Here is a 25,856-nt window from a genome sequence, read left to right on the forward strand (position 1 = left end):
CTCTAGCTGTTAAATCCCTTTCAGAGGTGTCTTTTAATAACACATGAAGGATGATTTCATCTCTGGTTTTAAATCCAACATGCCGTAACAGAGACGCATCCTATGCATGTGTGGCACATCTGGGCTTTGCAGCAGGTTCCTCGTCCTAAAGCTTATTCCGGCATTTGAAGGTGATGCAGAGTTGACAGAAAGCTTTCATGGGGGCTGGCATGCCCAGCTCTATAAATAGAAGAGAAAACTGTTATTATGGAAATGCTCTTCCCTTTCCTTCCTGAGAAGGTGCAGTTACTGCCTTTACCTGCTTTAAAACTTCTGAAGTGGATTGACTCTTTTCAAAGGCATAACTAAAACAGTCCGACTCTTGTAAAAGATGCGTGTTTATATTTTCCCAGCAGCTAGCTTATTTATTGAAGGACATGCGGATATGAGCACATTTCATCAGTTGTCACCACCTATTCCATATTCCCAGGAGAAGGTATTTGCAAGGGACATGTCAGGGTACAGAAGAAGCGTCTACCAAGGGGATCTTTATCTCAAGGGACTGGGAAAACGACTGTGTGAAACATGCACTGTGCAAATGTTTTCTGGCTTCCCTTGGGATGGATCGAGAGTTTTGACACAAGGCTTAAGTTAAGCCCAGCTTCTGTCCCTGTATCTTGAGTGAGGTGCCTGGGGCTTTTCATTTATAGCCTGCTTACCTCATCGAAGAAGTATCTTCAGCTTCTCATGCTGTCCAACAGCCGTCGGTAGTAGGCAGAAAAGATGGCAGTAGGCCTCTTTGTCTTGAGCAAAGCTAAACCCTGTGAAGTGTGTTTATCACCTAGCAGCTCAGTCACCAGCTGGGCCGAGTAGCTTGTGGTTCATTTATCTGAGGAGTCTGGAGGACTCTGTGATGCTTTCTGTCTTGACATCCGTGTTGTTTTTGGCCGGCAAGAGTTACGAGTTCAGCACTTATCAGCGTGAGGAAACTGCTCCCCTGTCAAGTAGGATGTGAATTCAGAGCATGCTGGCTATCCTGTGGAAAATGTTATTACATAACAAAAACCATAAATTGCCTTTATTTTGGATGAAGGGAAACGATTGTACAGTAGTTGCTCCAGTCCATTTCTGTGTAGGCAGCCTCCCAAGCCACCAATTTTTTTTTGGATGAACGAGGGAATAGCTGTTGAATGCAGAAGTGTTTGATAGTTATCCACACCTGATTTAGTGCCTGAATTAAGAGCGTGGTCAGCAGGGAATTTTTTTTTCTTTTCTTTTTTTCCAGAGTGTAATTCACATCCTAGCATCTTAATTGCTTGGAGAGGCTCCAGAGACAGTCCAGGTCCTTGCTTTCACCCCGTAGAAACCTAGCCTCCTAGCCGAGGCACTGATGGTAGGTAGCTACAGCTAACTGTTCCCTTCTGTTGCAGCATGCCAGCTTTCAGGCTGAGGCATCGAGAAGAAGTGAGTTAAGGTGGTCTGTTGGAGGTGGTCTCCCCAAAGTGTTAAACGAGGTGAAGGCTGCACACTTGGGATAACAACATACACTGATAATCCCTTTCTTCCCCATCCTGACCTGCTGTGCGCTGCAGTAAACTCCCATTCCCAATCCATCACCAACGTTGAGTTGGGCTTGACGTCAACCTTCACTTATTAAAGGGTGGAGAATGTTCTGTCATATGCACTTGATAAGGGAATTCCGAAATGAAGCTGGATATTAAGTTGTCAATGACCTTCTTTTCCCTTTAGCTTTAGGTGGAAAAAAATTAATGGCGTAGGCTGTTTTCCTCGTCCTGTGTGGGCAGTATCTAGACATGCCCTGCACTTTCAGAGCTGTTTCTCAAGACCAAAACAACCCTTTTGGCGGTCCTGCCTGCTGCAGTTCAAGCCCACGTGCAGTAACTTGTCCATCAACCTGCTCGGATGGTCATTAGTGTCTTCTGTACAAAATGCCTTAGAACCTAAACCGGACACGCAACTGTGTGTGCTTTCAAGGAGATGAGGTGGTGAGGTTTGTGATGCGTCTTAGTTCTTGGGGGGGGAATTCATCTCATAGCCATGGCTGAGCGTAGACGAGCTGTCCTCCTGTTGCAGAGGGCTCCACGAGGTCTTCGTTAGGCCCTTCGGCACTATTTTAAATTGCCTGAGCCTAGGTCATCGAACATCTTGTGTCTAGAGTCAAGGCCTGGGCTGTGACGGACAGGTCCTTGGAAAGCTGTGCAAAGATCCTCCTGTCCCTCAAAAACAGCGGCCTCGATTTCAGAAAGGGACATTGTGAGCGAGGAGAACAACTTTCAGATCACATGTACCCAGCAAGTACTTTTCTTTCGATAGGAAGACTTGTTGGAGAATGTTAATTGAGTCCCTTTTTAAATGAAGGAGCCTTTGCTTCCTTCCCAAGTTTTCAAAACAAATTTTCCAAATACAGAGCCTATGTTTCATTCAAGTGTAAATCCTTTCTCTTTAACCTGGAAGTTATCCCAGAAAAAAAAACACATCCATTCAGTGCAAGACAGACCCTCATGGTTGCGGTGGAAAAAATGAAGTGGATCAAATTGTCCAAACAGGAAGGCAATTAAGAAAAGACTTTGCTCAGTGAGTTTAAATGGTCTTCCTACAAACTCGACTTTATATCTCGGTTGCTTTTGAAGCACAGCACAATAGCTGAAGTGTCTGCTAAATTTAGAAATGACAATTTTTTTCTTGCCAACCTGCCTGCCTATCTGGAGGCTGTATGTGTTTCAGCATGTAGTTATGGGATGGATGCGAGAAGTGATTTGAAATCCATTGGCTTGTTATCTCTTCTGACTTCCACGTTGCTCAACAGTCCTGTTGGGTATCTAATACCTTACACTAATCCCTTTTCATTTGAGGGCGTTAATCGAAGTGCTTTTTTTGGCGCAGGTAGGTGCTAATGCTGTTCTACATACGCTGGAGTTGAAGTATGGAGAGGATGAAGCGTGACACGCTAAATGAAATGAGCTCCTGTCTAAAAACATTGAAATTTTACTATATTTTTAGCAGCTTATGGATAGGATTGTTATTCTGTTACCCCAGTTACACAGGAAGGCTGTGGAAGAACAGATCAAACACAAGTGTACCCATTCCCGGTCTCTACTGTTTACCACATGACAAGTCTTCCTGCTCTGTGAAAACTCCTTTAGATCTAAAATATCTGTCTTTTTTTTCTCTGCCTGTGCTGTGTGATTTGTTGTCTTTCCGAGCAGTGCTTTATCTTAATTCTGTAAAGTGGTTTGGGACACGGTTTGCTGAAGAAGAGCCATACAACCCAAATCTCTTTTTGTTCCAGTAAAATGTCTTGGTTGAAGAGGAAATGTTTTTGGATTCAGGTGTGTCAGGAGGAACGACAGGCGCCTTGCAGCAGGGATAATCCATCCGCTGTGTGCATCCCGTAGCAATTCAGGCTGCAGCTGCCTGCGGGGCATTTAGTAACCTCAAAGCACAGGAGCCCGTCTGGAAGAGGTGTTCTGTCGGAGTCTCCAGACAAAATTTCATCCTCGGGGTTTGTTTGCGGCAAGGTGCAAACAAAGCCGAAGGGGTCAATGCTGTGTTTTCCTCTCTTCCCTCTCCCACCCCTCTTTTCCCCGTATTTCACCAGCTGTTTCTACAGCAGGGATACGAGACGCAGCAGTCACTGACTTGCAGCGGGTGTCTCTGGGCGACCTGAATGCAGACAGTGTTTAGGAAGGAGAACGTCTGTGCTTTTGCACTGAAACATTAATAACATCAGAACATTTAAGCTGTCATATGCAAAACCCCCCGGTTCAAGGAGCACAGGGAAAGCACCTTTCATCTTCAAGGCGATTCTCCGGTGGGTGCAGTTCTCAGAAAGCCAGTTAGCCAGCCGTGACCCAGACGTCGTCAAGATCTAAGGACGCGCTTCCCAGCCTGATTTCCCCTGCCTTGGGGCTCCCGTCTGATGCGTGAGCGTGTCTGTGCAGAGAGCAGGATGGGGAAGGCTGCGCGTATCGCAGCGTGCTGGAGCCAGCCCTGCTCGTGCTCGCTGTCTCGGGGCTGGAGCGCAGTCGTTTGCATTTGACTTTTCAGCAAATTACAGCCTGGGAGAAGAAATCCCCTCAATACAGCTCCACCTGGAGAGGCACACATCTCCTGGACTCGTGTCAAGTCTCTTCCAGGCTGAATCCAGTCCAGTTACTGTAGGAGTAAATCAGCGCGGTGTTTGGCTTTTCTAATTCTGGTTCTCATCCCCTAGCGTTTCTGCTGCATTTGGTGATTTTCCCTGTGGCTTGAATGGTAAAGATGTGGTAACTGCTCGGGGATGGCTTGAAATCAAAGATTCAGTGTGGGTGTTGCTTTCAAATAGAGAATAAATGATGCTATTTAGAGAGCCGTGTTGCTATTTCAGGGCAGTTTGTTAGGTCTGGATTCTGAGAAGTGGTGAGAAAATATAATTGCTTTTGGGCTAGCGTGTCTCATATGGTGTGTCCTGAAATGATCCTCATGTACACATCGAGTTGGAACTGAGTACTGAGCCTGTCTGCATGCAGACTCCTTCCCCGTCTCACCCTCCTGTTACGCAGGATGGGAGGAGAAGGAGAAGATGCCTGTTGAAACTTTGCTCCCAAGCTTGCTGCAATGAGCTTAAAACACCAAACCACAAAGAATTCCCAAATGTAATAGGGACAGCAGTGTTTATTTGACTGAGACCCCATTGTGTTCTGAGTTGTGCAAACACGGGCATGTTTCCTATTTAATTAAGGCCGGTTTTATCAATTACGTTTCCCAAACAATTGCAGAGAGAAGGAGGGTAGCAGAGATAAGATCGCACGGTTACGCAGATGGGATGGGGTACAGCTCTTTTTGGCAGCCGGAATACGAGTTCTGCAGGAAACTGGTTTGCAGCATTGTTCTGATCCAGTATGCCAATGGTTTTAGCTTGTTACCTCTTTTTTTCCCCTGCAGTTTACTGCGTCTCTCGTCTTCCTTTTACAGTCTGAGCACCAAGCCTTGCTTTGACGGGAAGCGTAGCAGTGCAGATGCCTGCCAATTCCGAATGTCAGTGAGGAGCTGGAAACACGGGAAAGATTCCCAGCACTGGGGCAGCCAGAGCTTGGCAAGCTTGTGGGTCGGCATTGGTGCTCCAAGTTAACTTTGCACCAGAAATACAAGAGGCAGGCACGTGGTACAAGGCTGACCAGTTTGGGTCTGGTTGTTACTGGGCCTGGTTAGCTCAAGAGCACTGTTCCTGAGCTGTTAACCCTCTGTGTCGGCCGAGGCCAACGTGGCCAAACTGCATCTCGCTGTGCTGGTTTAGGTATGCAGAAACACAACGATTTCTACCCCAGGTGCAAGAATTTGTGGCTGGGTCATGATTTTTATCGCCGGGGTTAAGGCAGGATTATCCCATTCACTGCAGCAGGTTAAATGCCTCTCAGGTGTCCCTATTTTCTCCAGCTTCTCCTGACGTGGTAGAAGAGTGTTCTGGCAGTATAAGCTCTCCCTGGTGGTGGAGCAGATGTTGTGGGATGTCTTCAAAGTTGGTGGACGCTTGTATTCATCTCCATGACCTCCCAAAATAAAGGACATGCTGGTGTGCCAGCAACGGCACAAGTTTCTGTCTTTGGGGGATTTCTGGAGCAGAGGATTTACTGGATTTGCTGTTGTGCAAGGAGCATGCCAAAGCTGTGCTCTCCGTCACTGCTCTGACACTCCGTTTAAGTGTCCTGTGCAATACTGTAGCCTCTGGCACACGAACCACAGCGTTGCAGTGTTGGGATCTCGTTAGCCGTGTGGGCAGGAGAAGCTCCACGGCCCGGACCGCGTGGCGCAGGGAAGTCATTGTCTCAGCAGCAGACGAGCTAGCCGGCTCTGAGCGAGCAGAGAAGCTGCAATAAAGGGAGGAGGATGGCTCCCAGACCCTCCCCAAAGTTCTCAGCGAGCCTGACCGTAGCTGACCCATCCCTCCATCACAGTGTGCATTGCTGCGTGTTCCTGAAAGGCTTTGGGCTTCGTTCTCAGACCGCTTCTCTGGGGTCACCTGGGGATGGTGACTGCCTCCTAGAATTTGCCCGGGAGCTTATGAAACTGGAGGAAATCATCTACTTCTTAGTTTTCTCCCCACACTGTAGATGAAGATGCCGACCCATTGGCCAGGCTGCCTTCAACCAGGCTGCAGAGGAGCCTTTGAGGAGAAGGTCAAGATAGCCTGCTCCCTTCTCAGCATCTCAGAGCTGGCTGAGCCTGCTGTAGTCCCACGGTGCCCTTGAGCCAGAGGAACAAGCCTGAGAATCAGCCACAGGCCAGCCAATTATTTTGATTTATTTTCTTTTCTTTTCCCTCAGACGAGAAGGGTTTGAAAAACACATAATGGTGCATTTTATCAGAGAGCTTTAAATGGTGTGATTCATTCCCCGTGTTCTTGGCATGACGCTCCTTGGTTGATTTTTTGGATATCCTCGCAGTTCTGTTCGTGCCAAGCACTGTATGGAAGTGGCCCGTGGCAGACAACCTGCTCTGCCCATATGCTAGCTTTAAAAAAAGCACCTCATAATAGGAAGTCTTTATATCACACGCCAAGATGCTTTGGGCTTGTTAAATATATTTCGCTTGTCAACAACTATCCGATTGAAAAAGCAGCCTTGGTGCGAATCGCTTTTGAGCGAGTTCATTTGACTCAAGGGATATTTGCAAGCACTGAAACAAGTTGGATCACGGGGGTAAAAATACGCAGTGCTTTCCTGATCAAAACCACAATCCGGTGACCCTTTAAAGAAATATCTTTAAACTTTCAGCAGTGCAGAGATTTTCCCAGTTAGCAGATTTGTGAGGAGTGGAGGAGGCTTGCCGGGGCAGGTGCTTCTGGAAGCCACTTGGTGTGTTACCAGGACGCTTGGTGCAGCTGATACAAGCCGAACATCACCATGCAGGGGCATGGGTGCAACAAGACCAAACCTCCTGCTATCCTCCTTCGCCTGAAGTCGGTATTGCTCAGCGGGGTTCGCCGGCTGCAGCAGCGGGTTCCCCCTGGGCTCATTAATCACGCGCGGTGCCGTGTGCTCCTCAACAGGTTCGTTTGTAAAGCCAGCACCGGGGCTCCCAGTGGCACCGAGAGCTCTGCTCCCTGCCCGCTCCATCCTTGCTGGCTTCTTGTCGGAAATTGTCCGCCCAGCCCGCTCCCCTGCCAGCTCCGCAAGTCACCTCTGGCCTGGGAGTGATGGGAACGGGAGCTGGTGGCTCCTTGCAGTGCTTCTCTTTGTCTTGAATTATTACAGATTCTGTTCTGTGCACGTCTCCTGCTGTCCCTGGGCTGCCGGTCTGGTCATGCTGAGATTTGGACACTAGCTATTTGCGTCTTGTCTTGCAACACAGCTTCAAATTAGCTTTGTCTGCTCAGAAAATCAGGTGCCCAGCGCCTGTAAGCTAGGAAAAGGTCTTACCACAGAGCCTCTTTCACCATCTTTGCTGATTCAGAGATCATTTTAAAATGTCTGATTTGATGGTTCATTCTTTCTCCCCTACGTTTCTCCTGGATGATGGTGTTATGGTGAGAGGCTAAGGGGACAGCTGCCTTGGATCACATGGAAAATACTGTTTCACAGAACATTTTTATTGCTGGTGGTGAAGAACTTCAACGTTTCTGCTTCATTTCCAAGGCCAGCAGTGTAGGGCTATGAAGCGGTGCTGCTGTTGGAGCCTGCAGAAAGTCTGACGGCCTCAACCCTGACATCTAGCAGCTTTGGGCTGTTTCTCATTCATTGCTGGCGAGGTTGTTTTGCAGAGGTGGGTCAGGGTTATCATCCTAATATGACATGTGTGGGTGAAATGGCTTGCTGAAGGTCCCACAGACCATCAGGGGTCACACCAGGGGTAGGAGCCCATTGTTTGTGGGGTGTGTACTGAAGAAGCACAGCTTCTTCCCGGCTTGCGAAGAGGAATCATGGTAGTTCGGCCCCATTTCTGCCTGTCCTGTGGGTAGGCGATGTTTCTGGAAGTGAGGGGGTGTGTGAAGGTAAAGCTTGCAGTTTTTTGTGAAAGACTGTCTGCGTTCTCTGTGGGGAGGAAGATGAGTGAAGTCATCTCTCCATCACCAGGACCGGAGTGTAGAGGTGAGGCAGGCAGGGTAAAGGGGTTGCACTGATGCTGGAGGTGGTGGTGGAGGGACAGGGAGCTGCAGAGGAGGTGGAGGTGCTCAGGGAGAGGTGCTCGCTGTGGCTCACACGTCCCCGTGTGTCTGCAAGGCTCCCTGCTCCCCTTGGGCACCAAGAGGTGATGAGGAGCAGGGGGCTGAAGTCGCACTGATGGGAAAAACGGGGATGTTGGATCTGCGTCGCTTGTTCCAAGCACCGGAAAGCGCTGCTTGCAAGGAGCCAGTGTTGGTGGCAGCCCTGCTTGGAGCAGGAACCTGTTGGAGGCTGCTTCTGACCACCACTTGGGTGAGTTTCGGTGAGTTTCGGTGAGCTGCCGCTACAGTCTCCTCTGCCTGCCCACTCTTGGCAGCTGCCTGCGAAAGACAACAAAGAGCAGGACTGGTCTGGGGCTGAGCGACTCATTCCAGCTACCCACATCCAGCCGGCAAACTTGTTTCGCCAAAAACCCCACGATGGACAAAGCCTGAGCGTGGGGATGCCGAGGAAACGCCGCTCCGCAGGCTGTTTCAGCCCAGCGGCGGGAGGTGGCTCTCCAGCGTGTTAACACGAATTAACCTTGATCTCACCGGTGCCGTCGGTGACACAGGTTTACGAGCTTGGGAAGCGCCCCGGTACGTACGTGGATGGCTGAGGACCATTCTCCTGCTCCTGCAGCTCCCCGGGTAGCTGAGTAAACGGGGTGTGCCTGCATCCGCTGCAGCAAGCCTCCTGTTGCGCCGCAGACGCAACCTTGCCAGGCTGGTGTTTGCACAACTGCCACACAAAGGCGGTTTTTAACAGCAGCCTGCTTCGTGCACGCACGCATCCGAGTGACGTGGAGTGCTTAAGTTCAATTAATAATTCTCCTGCCTTCTGTTGAAAGGCTGCTCGTGCTTAACCCGTGCTGGTGTAAATGCTGAAAAGGATCGGGAGCGAGTTTGGCAGGCAACCTGCCGGCTTAAGAAAGAGCAGGGGGGGGAAAGAAGAAAGAGAAGGATCTCCCAGTTTGACATATTTACAGCCTGGAGAGCTTGGAAAGAGCATGCCGAAGTAACAGGCAGCAGGGATTAATGTGCTTGCTTCTGAGAAGGCTGATGAAAGGAGAAAAGAGGGAGAAGTTACAAAACGGCTGTTTGTTGTGCCGGGAGCCGAGAAGAGCACGGCTAGGGGCGACAGGCAGCGCTGAGGCCAGCACAAAAACCTCCTCCCTCTTCTCTTCTCAGCCCCTCGATCTGCTCCGTCCTCACCTATGCCCAGTGGACAGCCGGGGTCTGAAGCCTGCAGAGGTGTTGCAGGAGATAAAAGCGCTCCAGCTAGAACAATCCCTCCAAGCACTTCTCCCTCAGCTTAAAAAGCATCTCGGAGATAATAATTATTTTTTTTTTTGTTATTGCGGTTAATTAGGTGAAGGTTATGCACTTGCTCGATGCAAGTGGAGCTGCACTGTGCAATGAGTTAAGGGTTTAAATGCTGGCGTGGCTTTACATGTGCGAAATAAAATGCCATTCTGCTGCCAGTGCGTGAAGCTTTTGCATGTGGGCTCTCCTAGCAGCGCTTTCAGGTAACCGTTCTGGTGTGTGCACTTGATGAAATAGTAGAGATTATTACAGCTACTGGGAAAAAAAAATGAAATTCTGAAAATATTTGCTCTTTTTTTTTTTTTAAATTGTTTTCTATTATTTCCCACATTGTAGGAGATGCAGTGCACTGGGTGCTCCATGTGATGGATGCTCACTCCTGGATTGAACAGGAGTCACTGGAAGCCCCCCGTGTGTGCTCTGTCTCTACAATACCATGCTGCATGTGCTTACAGACATACAGTTGTGCACGACTGCAGGTTCCCGAGGTGCAAAGGCCAGAAAGTTTTGTCTTGAGCATCACTCCTGGCCTTCTCCATCATGGGGCAGGAGCACTCCCAACACCACAACCCTACATTCTGGTGGCACTGGGCCATAAACGTCTTTGTGAGATTTGATCCTGATTTAAAAGCTTCAAGCAATATCCTCTCTGTCTTCAGTGGAAAGTGTTTCAACAGCTGATTACTGTCACTATTAAAAATAGACATCTTATTTCTGTTCTGAATTTGTCTGGCTTCTGCTCTTTGTTGCTCAATCCTGCTTTGTCTCTGGATTAAATTAGTCTTTTGGTGTCAAGTATTCTCTGTTTGTAAACACTTTCAGACTGTGATCAGAGAACCTGCATTATAAACACGTGTGTATGTCATGCCCCTTCATGTGTTGATGGTATCCTGAATAGCTGCAATTCAAAGAATAATAAAATAATAGTTTTTTTTTTCTTTTGTTTCCATTTAGTCTTTCAAATAAAATTAGGTCCTGTCTTTTTTTATCCGAGCTTCTTTCAAACAAGCACAATGCCGTTGTTTAGGTTTCTGATTAAGGACGGCGCTTAATTCCCAGCAAATAAAAACCCAGTGGGAATAGAGTGCTCCTTCTGTTTATGCTGGAGCTGCTTGGGCTGTGTGGTCAGCGGGGAATTGGTGTTGATGGGGCATTTCTCGCTCTCCAGGCTGGCTGTAGCTGCTAATATGAAGACTGTCAATTCAGCACTCTGCAGTGGGATGGAAAGTTCAGATATTGTGGTTAAGAAGGAAAACCAGGTCCTCGTGCAGGTGCCTCAGAATAGGATGTGAGTAGTCGCTGGTTGCCTGTTTTGGACGTGCAGTTCCTCTTAACCTTATTTTAGCCGTCTGAAGCTAGGTCTAGGTCAGTAAGCGTGGTCGTGGCAATCGGAGGTGACGTGTTGAGTGAAAGAAGTGGTGCCGAGGTCCTCGTGTCTACCCTGTGTGTGTCCCTGGAGGTTTCACTCCAAAGCCAGCTCCTGATCCTAGCTAAACTGCTAATGGAAGAGGCCTCCGAAAGGTGAGGCAATTGCTTCAAATCGGTCTGCAAGCTTCTTTTCAGCTTCCCCATTGTGAGACAGATACGCCTAAATTCGGCAGGATGAATTACCCTTTGGTGGTTTCTCTTCCTCTCCGTCAGCTGACAGGTCGCAGACAGCTGATGCAAGCTGACACCCAGGTAATGAAACGAGATGAGTCCCACCTCGGATGACCATCATCATCATCCACGGTATGCTGCAAGCTCACAGCTACAGCTTGTGGGTATAACACAACCTGCTGTGCAATACGAGGCAAAGTCTCAAGGAAGAGGAAGGTCTTTTTTTAGACCAGCCAATCCCAGTGAAAAAAAAAAAAAAAGGCAAGGGAAAAAAAAACCAAAACAAAATACCACAAACTTTGGAGCACGCAAGCCTTGCTTTCAGTACGTTGCCTTCTGTCATCGCAGCTACCACGACCGTATCTGGGTGAGCTAAGAATAGGAGATTTCCTTGAGAAATGTTTTTGTTTATTTTATTTTTGTATTTTTAAATTGTCTGAACCTCGGCGACCTTTTTTCTTGAGGATCCTGGAAGAATAGCCTGATCAGAGAGTATTGTTATAGTAAGGAGGGCAGTTGGGAGCAGCTGTGTTTCTCTGGCTTGTTCCAGGTGACCTGCAAGGTTTTGTTGACAAAATTGGAAAAGAAACCATGAAGTGGATAAACCTCTGAACTTTGTCATTTTTTGCTGCTGGATTAGAGGTAGAGGAGCATGACATTTGCATCTATGATATTAGTGGATTGCCATTGTCTGTGGGTCCGTTGTAATGTAGGCAGGTAGCAGGCACCCTGTGCCAAAGGGGGATATATCCAGAATATCTCTATTAAAATGAGTTAAATTATTTGCAAATATTTGCAAAGATTTGTCTGCTGGGAAACAGCAGTTGAACTCAGGTTTTTCCTGGAAATGGAAATGTTTTTAGGGATTTTTTAAAGGGATTTTTTGGAAAGAAGTAACTGGGCAGTAGTGAGAAGAGCTGAATGAAGGGTGGTGGCACCTAAGGAGGCAAGGGCAGAGTGGTGATGGAGGCTGAGAAGAGGGAACAAGTCTGGGAGATGAAGTGATGAAAATACCATGAGTAGGACAAGAGGAAAGAGGATCAAAGGTGCATTTTTAAGACAGAATGAAGATGTATAAAATGTGCTTCTTTTTAATGGGGTGTAACCTGTCTGTTAGCTGTCTCAATAGAAAGCTATAAGCAAGACAAAGCAAGGGGGATTTTACTCCTTGTAAAGCTATGATTTAGTATTACACTTGTTTTTGGATGGACACGAAGTAAAATTACAGCCTCGGAGAGATTCGCAGCAGAGCAGCTAACACACTCCTTACCCTGTGATTAAAAAAAAAAAAAAAAAAAGAAACACAATCCTTTTTGGCAATCAAGAAGGAGTCAAAAAGCTGGACTATCTTTGTGTAAGAGGACCTAGTAATACTCACGGGCTCAAGCCCTGGCTGGTGGCTTGGCAACTACTGAAGGCAGGGTGCTAAACATAAAAAGAACAAGTGTTTTATGTGCTTATCTTACTTATAACAGCGTGTATAAATGATACTGAAATAAAGTGCAGTGGGGATTCATATATTTTTATTGTCTGTTCGTTTCACAATGGAGCATGTGTCTGGTTGGGAAGCCCAAGCTCTTGCTAAATCTTAATTGCCTGCCCCTGCTCATCATACGGTAAAGGTTGTTGGCTAATTAAGGGCGGTTTCTAAATCAGGATTCTGTACACACAAAATACCCTGTTATTTTCTCATCTGTCTAGACAGGTCACCTAATCCGGTATTAAGATGCTGAAACAGGAGGGGAAAACATTTTTTTGAAGCTTTCGTGTTGAAGAATTCACATGAGTTTGCCGAAGCCGGGATTAGGAAAGCTGTACTTAAAAAACGGAGCTACAACTGTTCAGTTCGTACGGAGTATAGATGGCAGAAAAGATGTTTCTTTATAGTGGCAATTAAAATACTTGCACCGAAGGCTTGTGTGGAGCCTGGCTGAGAAGTGGAGAGTATTGCAGAATGGGTATGGGTTGAAATAAATCCTGGAGACTTTTCTAGTAAGAGTTAGTTCAACTATGAGTTTATAAGAGCTCACAAATGGGCAGGTCTAGCCAGGTTAAGATTTATTTCTTCTTGAAGATGACTAGGATCATGTATTAAGGTACTTAGCATTGGGGGGGATGTGAACAGTGAATTACTGTTCATTATTTCCTCTGACATAGTTTTAGAGGACGCCCTCAATTGGTTTGGGTTGTGGTTTTGAAACCACCAAAAGGCCGTTGATGTTTGCCAAAGATTCATAGGTTGGAGCTCCTCGCCACAGAACTGATGTGAAGGCCAGGAGTGTGGAGGGATTCAAAATGGAGTTGGCTGGTGAAATCCCCCACTCCACCTTACAACACCTCTTCTCACAGATAACTAGTGATAGGACTAGAGGGAATGACCCCTCATCTCTGCGTTTGTGTGTGTCCCTTGAGGGGTGGCCTTCTCTTTCATATCAGCCTCTGACTGGTGAGGATTTAATCTATATATCATGGAGCAGATCCGGACTAATTGCCGAGGGAGGCCCTCATTACCTGGAGTGCTGTGTTCCTGGTTATCGCAACCATTCTGAAAATCCCCTTTCAAAGTGGATTAAGCTAACCAAGAACAACGCTCCTGTCCCAGATGAGGAATGTCTGCAGGAGGAATGGAAAGGCCTCAAGGCCAAGCAGAGACAAGTCCTAGGGTGTCTGCAACTTGACCCATCTCACCAATTGCTGTAGGAAAGGGGCTTTGCATCCTCTTCCTCTCTTATCTGTTGATTGCAAAACCTGGGGGAAAAAACTTCTTGCTGCTACTTTTTCCAAGTATTTTACTGCTTTTAAATCCTGCTCACTTGGAAGTAAGTCCAGCGTCTGTTTTTGGCTGCTCATAGCTTCTCTGCTTGTCTAATGGCCGTGATTCGTGACTCTTGCCGTGGACTAGAAAGCATCGAATGCTTGACATGTTTGACTTCAGCTTGGAAATAACTCTCCGAACACCGATGGCTGGCTCCCTGTGACAAATATCTGCTAGCAAAGGTTTGTTGGCCAGGAGATGAAAACGGTGAGATGATTGATGTCATAGCAGGTAGGAGTTTTTAGCGTGGCTGCAAGCAGGGCCGGCTCCCTGACCCTGTTGCGTTGTTGAGCGGCGGTTGGGACATGCTGTATTGGCAGGAGCAGTTTGCTCTGTGCTAATATCTCTTGCAGGTGAGCCCAGAGTGGATTGAGCTGAAGTTGTTCCAATTGAAACTAAATGTTTTCAAAATGGTTGTCAAGAGCACCAGTAGGACACTTTTTATACCACTGCTTAAATCACTCCTGACTGCAGTCTGGAGTCGCCTCTGTTATATAAATGCTTTAAGATCCTGGAGTAAAATGGACTGTCCAAATGAAATCATTATTGCTTTGTACTTCATTAGCACACCGGGGCATATACTGCAATAGTTGGGCAATTTCTCAAGTGCAAAGGTTTGGTTCTTCTCCTGGTGATGCAAGAGAGAAGCAGGAGTCTTTGACACTGGCCAGGTGCTGGGAGAACTGGGGAAGAGTTGAGAAGGAGCATCCAGCAGCTCGGCAACAGGTAGTGGCAGTATACTGGTTCTTGGACTTCTCTGCTTTCAGTAAGTGTTGGGAATCTTATGCACACGTTGTCCAAATTGTTAGGCATCAGCTCCTTCCAGGGCTGGTGATTTCTGGGCTTGTGTTTCGCCTTCACAGACTAGGACCGGTGCCTGGTGGAGTATGGGTCTTTGAACGCTGTGTCTTGGTGCTCTTGAGGACGGTTGTGAACTGACCCAGAACCTGATCTCTAGACATCAACATTTGTTTGTAAAGACATCCTACAGAGGTGATTCCTGAATAAGGTGTCACCTTAACCGTGAGCTTAGGCCATGCACTAAAATAAGGCTATGGGACCCGAGAACTAACAGCATGCACAGTTAAAAAATGGCCTCTAGGAGTTTGCAAAGAAGAAAATAGGATGCTGCTTGGAGAAGGAGCTGTGTATGTTGGGTAGGTGGAGGTAAACGTGTTCTGGTCGGGACTGGTATGGGTTTGAAGCTCCCCTCACCAAAGACTAAGGCTGCTCCTGATGTGGCAGGACAATGCTGGCTCTAGGGGCTGCCATCACACGGATGTGAATTTTTGAACCGTCCCTTGTTGGCTTTCATCAGTTGAAACATTTTGTCTGTCTGTACCACTTCTGTAAGGGTTGGTTTTGATATCTGATCTCCATGCTTTGAGCTAAATCCTCTTTACCTAGTCCCGTAGTTAGACGATCTGAAGCTTGTGCTTTGTGGTTGCCACAAAGGCAAAGCAAAGCTTCATTACTGTGTTGTGGAGCTTGTCGGCACTGGGTATGTGGCTTTCTTTTTTGTTCTTTCAAAGCCTTTACCACAAAATTGCCGCTTGTGGAGGTTATATAAAGAGATGGGAGTCTGAAAATCCTTTGGCTTCTCTGGAAATAGTCTACATGGTGCAAGAGGGTGGGGATTTCTGGAGTTTCCAGTAGTGGTGCTCCAGGCCAAAAAGCTGTTGCATCCCAATTTGACCTCAGTTATCCTTATGCATCCTGTTTGGAAGGCTGGTTCTTGTACACAAGCTCACTTTCTTTGTGCTGGACATCTATTTTACAGAGTTCTTCAGGATTTTTAACTGCTGAGGTTACGCTTGAGCCGAGTTCCCTGAACACACTTGTCTGCTTTTTCCATAGGTTCCTTAGAAAGAGAGCTTGGACGGCATGCAAAGTTGTGAAATATCTGGAGACAGCACGGATGATCCTCTTAGTAGTGGCCTACGGAGAAAACGACAGCCTCGAATAGTAGTTATTGGTGCTGGGCTTGCAGGCCTGTCAGCAGCAAAAGCGCTCTTGGAAAGCGGTTTCACGGATGTAACTGTCCTTGAGGCGACTGACCGAATTGGAGGCCGCGTGCAAAGCGTGAAACTTGGTAAGAGCAGCGTTTTCAGGGTAATTAGTAATCCACTGGACTTCTTTTTTTTTTTTTTCTCCTAGCAAGCCTTTGTGTTGTTATGAAGTTCATTTGACCCTGGAAACTTGCTTTTTCAGTCAGTGTGCACGCCCGAAAGGTTAGGTGAGGTATGGCACTATCAGGGCTGCGGATCCTTGGGCTCCTTGCAGGGTGGGTGGGTGAATGTGGGCTCTGCTGCGCATGTCTTCTGAGGGAGGGCTGCTCCAAAACAGACCATATTTCTACAAAATGAAGATCTTACCGATCATGCTCACTCTTACAGGAAGCGCTCTGTGGTAAAATAACTGTCTGAAGACAGTTTCCACCACCGTTTTCAGCTTGACTCCTGACTAGGAGCAGTCAGAGTATCTCCTGGCTAGCAAGCATCTGTTTCTCTGTGACTTACATCTCTTGCAAAGGGGCAAGCTCAAAGCTATCCTGTTTCACAAATAGCCACATTAATTTCCCTAGAACAAATTTACTGTGTAGGACACTACGCACTGTGAATCAGGCCGCTGGAAAAACCTCTTCAATGTATCCTTTCATCCTGATTTGCAGCTTTCCTACCTCTGTGGATTCCTTTCTGTGTGTAATAGAGGTGCAGATGCTGGATATTTTAATTCATTGTCAACTGGAAGGGCTTGTAAAATTTCTAAATGTAAAGTTACTGGAATAAATGTTGCCCTTTGCAGCACAGTAGTCAATGAAACTTTCCTGGGTATCTAGAAGGGTGTTAACCTACCTCTTCTCCACAGGAGGTAAAAAGCTCTTCAATTTTACTGAATTTCCTTCCTGATTTCAATTAACTCGTTCTGTTTCTAATCCAGCACTCTGTGTATTTAATAACTTTGGCCTCTTGCTGGCCTCCTCATTTTTTTTTTAACGTCAGGTGCTTACATCACTTACTACGTTTTACTCGATAAGCTCACCGCAGTAAATAAACAGCAGTGTCCTATGAACTTTCAGAAGGGAAATGAATGAAAAGGTAGTCAGACAAATCTAATCTCCAGGGTTTGAATAGGGCACTTTACATTCTGCTGAGACTTGGCATAGAGGCTTGAATGGGAAGTGTGTCCTCTGCGCACAATACGCTGTGTTAAAAATATCCTGGATCATGTCTGCAAGAGGAGGGAAGTGTTAAAGGCCTGAAATCTTCAGGGAGCAATATATAATTTTGTCAGTGCACCTCTGAAATAACTCTGTGGTACTAGCACAGAGACCAGTTCTCTCAGCATTGGACCCCCTTCATGTTACTCCTGTCTTTACCTTTGCTGGGAATCTACCTCCTGTTTATTACCACTTGTTAACTAACACGAGGCAGGAGCAGGCTCTTTGCAAATCAGAAGACTGGAAACTAAAGTTTTAGTCTTGATCTTTTAATATTTGTCTTAGAGCTACAAACTGTCTGTCTTTTTGCAAGATACCAAAATTAGATTGCATAGGTACTGACCGCAGTTCTTTCCCAAGGTGGCTGCATGTTCTGGCCTCCTGTGTGCTTCTCAGACTCACACGGCTTTCAGCCAGACAATTTTGGAGCTCTTCTGGGTGGTGAAGTCTTCAAAAGCAGCACATGCCTAGAGCCTCCCTATTCCCTGGTACAAGGGCAAAAGGGCTGCATGATACTGGGCTGTTTTTTTTCCCCTCCCATACTGCTCAGAGCAGCAAGATTGCACCTGGGGCATGCAAGACCTGCTCATTTCTACTAACTGGCTAAAACTTTCAAAAAATGTTTCAAAAGTGATTATTCTGGGTCTTCAACATACAACCACTTTGACCTGCTTGTCTAACTGGAATTTTAATGGGAGTTCTCTGCCCACTCCCCTGTCTGTACACTGGGCTAAAGATCTAATTTAAATCTTCAGCAGAGCAATGACAGCCCCTCAGGGTTATATCCTAATACTTTTACTTCACCAAGCAATGCTGTATCTTGCAGGGGGCAGTATTTTCCTTCAACTGAATAGAGCATGTTGCTATTAAGCTCAAGGGAATAATATGGATTTTCAGATTTGGTTCATCATCTCTAGCACAGGTGAGGCAGAGGGTTTGTGCTTGTGGATTGTGTGTTTCATGTACGTGATCTATAACATCTATATCCACTGCAGATATTTCACGGCAGGATGCCCAAGGAATAGTCAGGGCTTCAAAGGGAAGTGTGAAAATTCCCTTGCGTACTCAGAAGGCTTGCTATGCAATCTGTGCATTCCTTTGGAGCACTGCTGGTATGGTATATCGTTGTGTATAGTCCTCTTTGACTGCTGCTTGTATCTTGGTAATCACATTCACGGATTAGGAGGCAGATTTTTTCTATCTTTGTTGTATTGACTGATTCATTTGAAGTATATTAATATTGAAACTAAAATCTTTTAAGGCCCTGGAAGTATATTAACTTTCTCTGCTTAAAAAGATGGCATTTAATTTTACACTTTTAAATGATTCATCATGCAACTTACAGTAGGTAACAACTGGCTTATCTGCTTGGGAGTAATGATAGCACGTTTCTAAGTAGTACAGGCAAGAAAGACTCTTTTTAATTTGTTGGTATTTAATTGCATTCCCCACAGTTCCTGAAAACAGGAGAATCAGAATGCATCATTAATGCTACAGAGCACCAGTGCAGAGGGACCTGCTGGCAGGGATTTTCTTCCGCAGATCAGGTGCCCCGTAAATAAGACCTACATGCAGGAGGATTGTTAGTGTTGCAGAGAGCAAGCTCCTGACATAAAGCAGCAGGCAGCGTTCCTGCTGCTGATCTGGCGTGTGGTGACTCGCAGGAGGATTGCATTAACAAGGTGACTGGCACATGCAATATTTATGAGCTTTGTACCTTTGGCTGCCAAGGTACAGCAGTCATTTCCGCTAGGCTGGGTGCTCTCGAAGTGTATTTGAGTTTGCAGCTCCTTAAGTATTCACGTTTGTGACTTGATGCTGCACGCTCTGAACCACACGCTTGGTATTAGGAACACCTAGAAATCTTTGCACTCTTGAGGGCTGTAATGCATATTTTGAAGGGCAGTCAGCCTGCTTCTTACCAACGAGGCTGCTGTCTGCTTGAAAAATCAGCTAGGTGGGGTTTCTCTTTGAGGTAGTGTCTCAGCTGAACAGCCACATTTCTTGGAGCTTTCACCTCTAACTTGACTACATTGGAACAGTGTTGTAATGTCTTTCTAGCTGAGCATCTATTTGCATGTTAAACAGTATGTGATGGCTGGTAACTGCAGGATGCTTTCTTCATCAAGCTGGATCCTATTAACGATCCCACTTAATCAGGCACTCACACACCTCTGCAGAGTGAGCTGCGCAGTGTGGTGCTGGCTGCGATGCTGGGAGAGCACTGCTTTGGCAGATTTTGCTGGAGCACTTAGCTTTGGATTTAGGAGAACCTGTAAAAATGTGAGTGCAAAACATGACTGAAGCTTATTTTTAGCACTTCCTTTCAGCTGCTGAACGTTTTCCTGTGCAGTCAGCCAACTGTGGCAGAGCCCTAGTGCAAACCTTGTATAAGGAAGGAGGAGAGCAGGGCTGACCAAGCTCTTTGTTTGCAAACAGAGGCTACAGGTGATGAAGACAAAGTGTGTTTGGTGTTTAACCTGACAGGGCAGCTTTTTAAAGAACCTGATTTAAACTTCCACAGGCATAAATAATAAAATGTGACTCGTTCCCTCATTTGGGAAATGGAAATACATTTTTGTATTGCAGTTAGTCTAACTATGGTAACACAAACCATTTTTGTAAATAACATTCATTTTTAATCACAGGACAGGGGTCATTGGCCATGCAGGCCAACATTGCTATCCCAGGGCAGTCCCAATTTTTCCTGCAGCTCCCTGATGTTGATCCTTTTCTTCTTGTGTCTCTGTATCTGTCCGCTCCTCTCCAAAACAGCAGATACTTGAAGTCTTTAGGTAATTTATATATGCTCTTTCCCTTCTACTTTAATATTTATTTAATGATCCTCTTATGTCCTTCTTGCAGTAGTACAGAGTAGCTCCTTACAGCTCTTTTCCTTTTCTCCCTCCCCAACTCCTCACTAATACATAGCTTGAGCTGCACTGGGAGCAGTACATCGTCTGCTGTCAAGTTGTGTTCTTAGGTGCAAGATTAGAGAAGATGATTTAGAAAGGCCAAGTAGCAAAGATAAAGCAGCTGGCAACAATGGTGGTAAGAACTGTGAACCTAAAAGATTCTGCATTTCATCTTAAGTATCAGAGGTGTGTAACTATGGTGTATCTTTACTGGAAACATCCCATCCTTCTAGCACTATCTCACCTTGCATCCCGAAGGATTGGCTTGAAGAACACTGGTATTGCCCTTGTAAAAGAGAGAAAGCTTGCTTAACTGATGTTCAAACATGGTGTCCCTGGGCAATCGTTCTGCTTTTGAATGTATACAGTTTATTTAGGGCTGAATGGGATGCGCTTTCAGAAAAATGGGCTTCCATAACCTGTCTGCTTCGTTTACTCTCCTGCAGGGCACGCCACTTTTGAACTGGGAGCTACGTGGATCCATGGTTCGCATGGAAACCCAGTCTATCATCTAGCAGAAGACAATGGTTTACTCGAAGAGACTACTGATGGTGAGAGAAGTGTTGGCCGGATCAGCCTTTACTCAAAGAATGGGGTGGCTTATCATCTTACCAACAACGGGCAAAGGATCCCGAAAGATGTGGTTGAAGAATTCAGTGATTTATACAACGAGGTTGGTATTCAGCTGCTCTGCCAGGTTTGCCTGAAACACTAGGAGCCCTTGGTATTCCAGGTACTGGACAAGGGTAGAAAACCAGTCATGTCTTGAATTTCTTTTCAAAAAATCAACACTTATTTTGCTCTCATCTGCTTAATTATAACCAATTTGTCTCTGATGTGCGCTTAACTCACTGTTGTTAGGATGAACAATCTTTCCACATTTGTCATCGGTTTAATCACTTCCAGCAGCTATTGCTGGTGAGATCCAGTCATTTGCTCTAGAAAGTTGCTACTTAATTGAAAGGGTAAAGGAAGGATCAAATTACTAAACAAAGTAGAACGCAAAACCTTAGCAACAACCAGCTAAATATTGTAGCCTGCGACATTTTATTGACGTTACAAATACCATAATGTGCAGTGTAGTATGCCAAAGTCAGTGCAGTAACGTAGGAATGGCAAGTTTTGTTGCATCAGAAGGGAAGGAACATCTTTTCTGGTAGATTCAGACCAGCGTTGGCTTCAGCTTGAAGTTATTCTGACTTCTTTTGCTCAATGTTTACTGATGTCCTCTTCCATTCAGTGTAGATGAAGGCCTCAGTATGTGACAGAAGAGCAAAACTGGAAAAAAAATAAAACACAAAAAAATACAGAAGTAGAACCTAGAAGTACTAAATGGAAGACTTCAAGATGGGAATGGAAATGCACATTTAGTGGAAAGATTAAGCTCTGCTGAAGAAGCTATAAGCCAATGTTAGATGCTTGGACAGAAAGGGCCAAGTTTACTTTGATGTAGGTATGCAATGCTGCTAGTGATCCTAGTGTTTCTTCAAGAGGAAAAATGGGGCTTCTTATACTGATTTGTGTGATGAACACACGAAATAGGCAGATTGGTATTACGTATTGGTATAACGTCTGCTTTCAGTAGCAAGGTTTAGTTTTAGGCAGAGTAAGAGAAAGAAGGAGGCTTGCTAAAGTTCAATATAATTATTCCCCACATTTTTTGTATATCATTTATGAAGTATGTTTAGGGAGGTCAATGCAGAATGTCTAGTTCTCCTTTCTGCCCAGGTAATATGACCTCTCAGTGGGTTATTTAAAACACAGCAAAACATTATTATTTTCATCAGTCTGTAGTCATGCCCGAACACTTCAGATTTTCATCTGACACTGAACTTCACTGGTATTTGACACATGGCTGAACACACACTAGATTGAGGTTACTTTTAGATATTCAGTGTTTAAAAATATGTCTGAGAGCATTTAGAAAGTCATCAAGAGAAAAATCACTGTAGCCTGAAAAGAATTATAAAGAACTGAACGTGGAGCAGGAATGTGGATTTTTTGCTTGGAAAGACTTTTAATACTTTGTCCTGGGGCTCTGATCTGGAATCCATGATGAGATGGCATAGAATTATTTCAGTTTTAGGGAGGAGGAATAGGAATTTCAAAGAAACCCATTATGGTAGGAATTTAAAAAGTTTTGGAATTCAGCATGGAATTATTCAGGAATTCAACATGGAAGATAATTCTTTCTGCATGAATGCAGGTGGATATTATTCATCTGAACAGTGTTTTCACATTACTGAATCAAAACCAGAACCACAGCAAGCTGGAAAAAAAGACAGCTAAGACGTGGAGCAAGATTAACAGAAAATAAGAGTAGAAGAGAGAGGAAATAAGTGAAAATACTGTAGTGAGCAGCATTACTTATGTAAATGGAACATCACCGACTTCATGCAGTGCTCAGTGATCATCCTGACTTAAAGATGTTAAGAAAACCTCCAGCAAAGGGAGTGTGTCAGAGGCAGGCAGGCGCTGATGGAAGAGAATACAAAGATGAGAGCTACTTAGCTTTGAGATGCAGCTGATAAGATAAAGGCTGTAACAAGGTGCCAGTGTTTTAAAAATGATTAATTTGGTAAATCTACCCTTCCTTTTAAAGCAAGAGAAAGGGGACAGCCAGTGACATGAGAGAACAACACATTAAAAGTTAATCTTCTTTACGCAACACGTAATTAGCTTATCGTTGCCACAGGATATCTTTATCGCTAGGAGACAGAAAAGGATTTCACATTTATGGATTGTAAAAATGTCTACAGCTACTCTGCAATAAAAAAAAATATGTAGGGGACAGCTTAAGCCAAGAAGAGGACATCAGCCAGCCTCTAATTGCTGTTGCTGGGGAGGTGCTTTCTCTGTAACCCATCAAAGTGTGCTGGAATTTCTTGTGGGGCAGCTTACAGTTTTGTTTAGCTTCTTGTCCCAGCCTCTTTGGGATGTCAGATTGGCCAGTCTTTAGTGATTTAAGACAGTAGACTGTTTGTTCTTCCCTCTTCTGTTTAGGAAAAGTGGGAATTAAGGTGGTCTATGTGATCTCCTGAAAAACACCAGTTAAAAAGACTGTGAAGTACAAGTGCCACAGTGGGTTGGAAGACAGAAACATGTGCAGCAGGCATGCAGCTTTGGGAACCTTTTCCTCTGGCATAAATTGCAAAGAATGTTTCTGTTTACATGTGCTGAGTCAGCCTGGTGCATTTCTATTTTTTTCTTCCACCACAGCTTTTTTTTTTTTTTTAAGAGTCCATTTCCATTCCATTATTATTATTATTGTTGGTAGAAATTTGGTCTTCAGTTCTGTCCCTCTACATTTTTGAGGTGGGATTTTTGGTGTTACAACATCATGAAGCTGTCCAGCGTAAACAGCCATTTTACAGATCACCGGGCCCTGAGGTCAGGCTCCTTCTCTGCTGCGTAGGAACTCCCAGCTCCTTCTCAGAGCCTTGGGCAGCCTGCTGCTAGCAGTCCCAACATCATCTTGTGTCATCTCTCAGCCTGCATCTCCTGTAGAAGAGGCTTAGATAGCAAAGGTTGTGACACAAACTGTCCCGACGTACAAAAAAAAAAAAAAGCAGCAAACACATGATGTATGTAAAGCCTAATCAAGGACTGGCATTAACAGTGGAAAATGTAGTCCTGAATGAACAGGGGCTAAATTTGTCACAGGTTCAAGTGCCTGCCTTCCCCTGCACAGCCGGCTCGCTTCCCAGGCACTCACTCGTGTGCTTGGGCCCTAGCCTATGCCTCCAGCTCTGCTTCTCCACCTGCATTTCTCTAGTCCCGGTCATCTTGTCATTTGGACACCCAATTCAAGAGCATGCAAAGTGCAGGGCATCTCCCTTGAGTGTTTCACTTGCGCATGTGGAGTCAGTGAGGCTGGAGCCTGCCAAGGTGAGGTCTGTCCCTCTGTACGCTGAATTCCCCTGCTGTGAAAGGCCGAGCACCCCATTACCACTCAGCTTTGCCTCACCAGTTCATTTGGAGAGTTCTTACTCTTTTCCAGGCACTTATCCAATCTTTTTTTGGCTGGCTTCTGCTTCTCTACAAGTTTTGCTTCTTTTTGTTTGCAGTAGCCTGGATTTTTAATAGCCGTGGGGATGCCTCACAGAAGCCTTTATTTGGTTACAAGGAAGCTGAGCAGGCTTCATTTCTATAGCAGAAAGCTCCCTATGAGAGGCTGCCTTCAGTGAGAAGCTGGTGCCCTGAATCGAGGTCAGTCAAGATCTATCATGAGCTTGTGACCACGCTGACCTGAATCCTCCAACATGAGAGCACTGGCAAAAATGAGCTGGGGGAAGGCCTCCAGTCCCGCAGAGCAGCTCCCTGGATTTCCAGCCGCCGGGAGGAAAGGCATCAAGCCTGCTGTTGGCAGAACAGTTATCACAGTTCTCCAGCCGCTGTTGTTTTAAGATTATCCTTCAGAGACCTTGTATTGTGCAGGGCTGGCATTGCTCAGGGTCATCCTCAGTCCGTTTGGTCACACCTCAAAGGAAGGGGCAAAAGCTGTGGAAGGTGGTTCCCCAGGGGGTGTGATGCCCACGCCACGTGTTCATAATCTTCCCACCTTCCTCCCCACTCCTGCTAGGGTAATTTGGGGATCCTGGGGCTGGGAGGGATTTAGGACTCTGCTTATACCACGTCTGTGTGACCCACAAAGAAAAGGGATGGGAATGCGGCCACTGAGGGCTGCGTCCGCAGCTGGGAGATGTAAATGGGGCCAGCCCATCTCAGAGTTGCCCTTCTGTCACTGCTAAGTCCTCATTTTCCTCTGCAAACAGGTATTTATGGCCAACTCCCAGATACTTCTGAGGGGTGGGAGGGGGGTGGTGAGTTTGGCTAGTTAAATGCAGGTGAAAAATCGCTGCTCCCAAGGGTTTCGCAGTGTACCGGCTGGCCTGGTTTAGAAACTGTGCCTCTTTTTACTGAGGCTTTTCAGTAAGGCCACGGTCCCTAAAGGCCCGCTTAACAGGAACCCTCCCTTTAACAATCAGCTAATTAATGGCCTCGTTATCTGTCAGCTTTCTCCTGTGTGCTGCACAGTTTCTGGAGGAGGGCTGCAGCCAAGGAACCACGAAGTTTTCCCCTCTCTGCCTCCCCACCCCGTGCTGGGCTTCGTGCCATCTCCCATTAAAGTCCAGTGCCTGGGCTTGTCGTACGGGGTGAAGCAGGCCCAAAGGAGGTCACTGGTCCCTCCCTGCCCTTCTATCGCACCGACAGATGTCTGGCCTAGTAACAGCATGGACCTATCTCCGTCAAGGTTTTTTTACTGACCGGGGATTAAGTCACTCGAGTTTTTAAGCCAAGCGAGAAAAAGACAATGCTACAGATCGTTACCGGCACTGACAGGAAGGAGCGTGGCCTGGGATGTGCTTTCCTGACCTCCTTCGGTTCGGAGAAGCTTCTTTATTTAGATTTGTGCTTCCTAAGGGACTGCCTCTTCCTGCGGTAGATGAGCACGTAGGTAGTAAACACGTGGAGGTGGAAGCCTGTAGGTAATGGGGAGGACACCTTGGGGGGAGCCCACGTTCCCTTCACAGACCCCTGTTGTGGGTGCCCCAAAGCTGGCCAGAAAGAAGACAGAAAAGCCAAAGTGGATCCATTTTAGGATTATAACCGTTCAGTTGGCTTTAAATCATGATTACCTGGTTTCTGACTGATGGGATGACAGGAAAGACTTGATGTTCACAGCACAGGGATCGGGGTCTTTCTGCTCTTTTCTCTGTAGGGCAATGGAGAATCCAGTGGTTAATAAAAACATACCCATGGTTTGCTTATCCTTCTGGCCAAGTGGAAGCTGGGTTTTAACACAGCTTTGCTTGTCTCGTGAATACGTTATCTGCTTAGAGTGTGCAATCGGCTTAGGGA

At 46.0% G+C, this 25,856-nt stretch overlaps 1 protein-coding gene across 3 annotated transcripts in view; it reads left to right on the top strand.

Moving 5' to 3' along the window:
- The window catches only part of SMOX (spermine oxidase), a 73,654-nt gene that overhangs the window by 35,215 nt on the left and 12,583 nt on the right, over positions 1-25,856 (top strand). For all 3 annotated transcript variants that reach the window (XM_013182319.3, XM_066997089.1, XM_048059757.2), the window contains 2 exons: positions 15,717-15,951; positions 20,441-20,667. In XM_013182319.3, the coding sequence (XP_013037773.1) occupies positions 15,744-15,951; positions 20,441-20,667 (435 nt within the window). In that variant the 5' untranslated portion in view covers positions 15,717-15,743. The remainder of the gene's footprint in view (positions 1-15,716; positions 15,952-20,440; positions 20,668-25,856) is intronic.

Source organism: Anser cygnoides, chromosome 4, assembly GCF_040182565.1.
Source record: "Anser cygnoides isolate HZ-2024a breed goose chromosome 4, Taihu_goose_T2T_genome, whole genome shotgun sequence".
Lineage (NCBI taxonomy): Eukaryota > Metazoa > Chordata > Aves > Anseriformes > Anatidae > Anser > Anser cygnoides.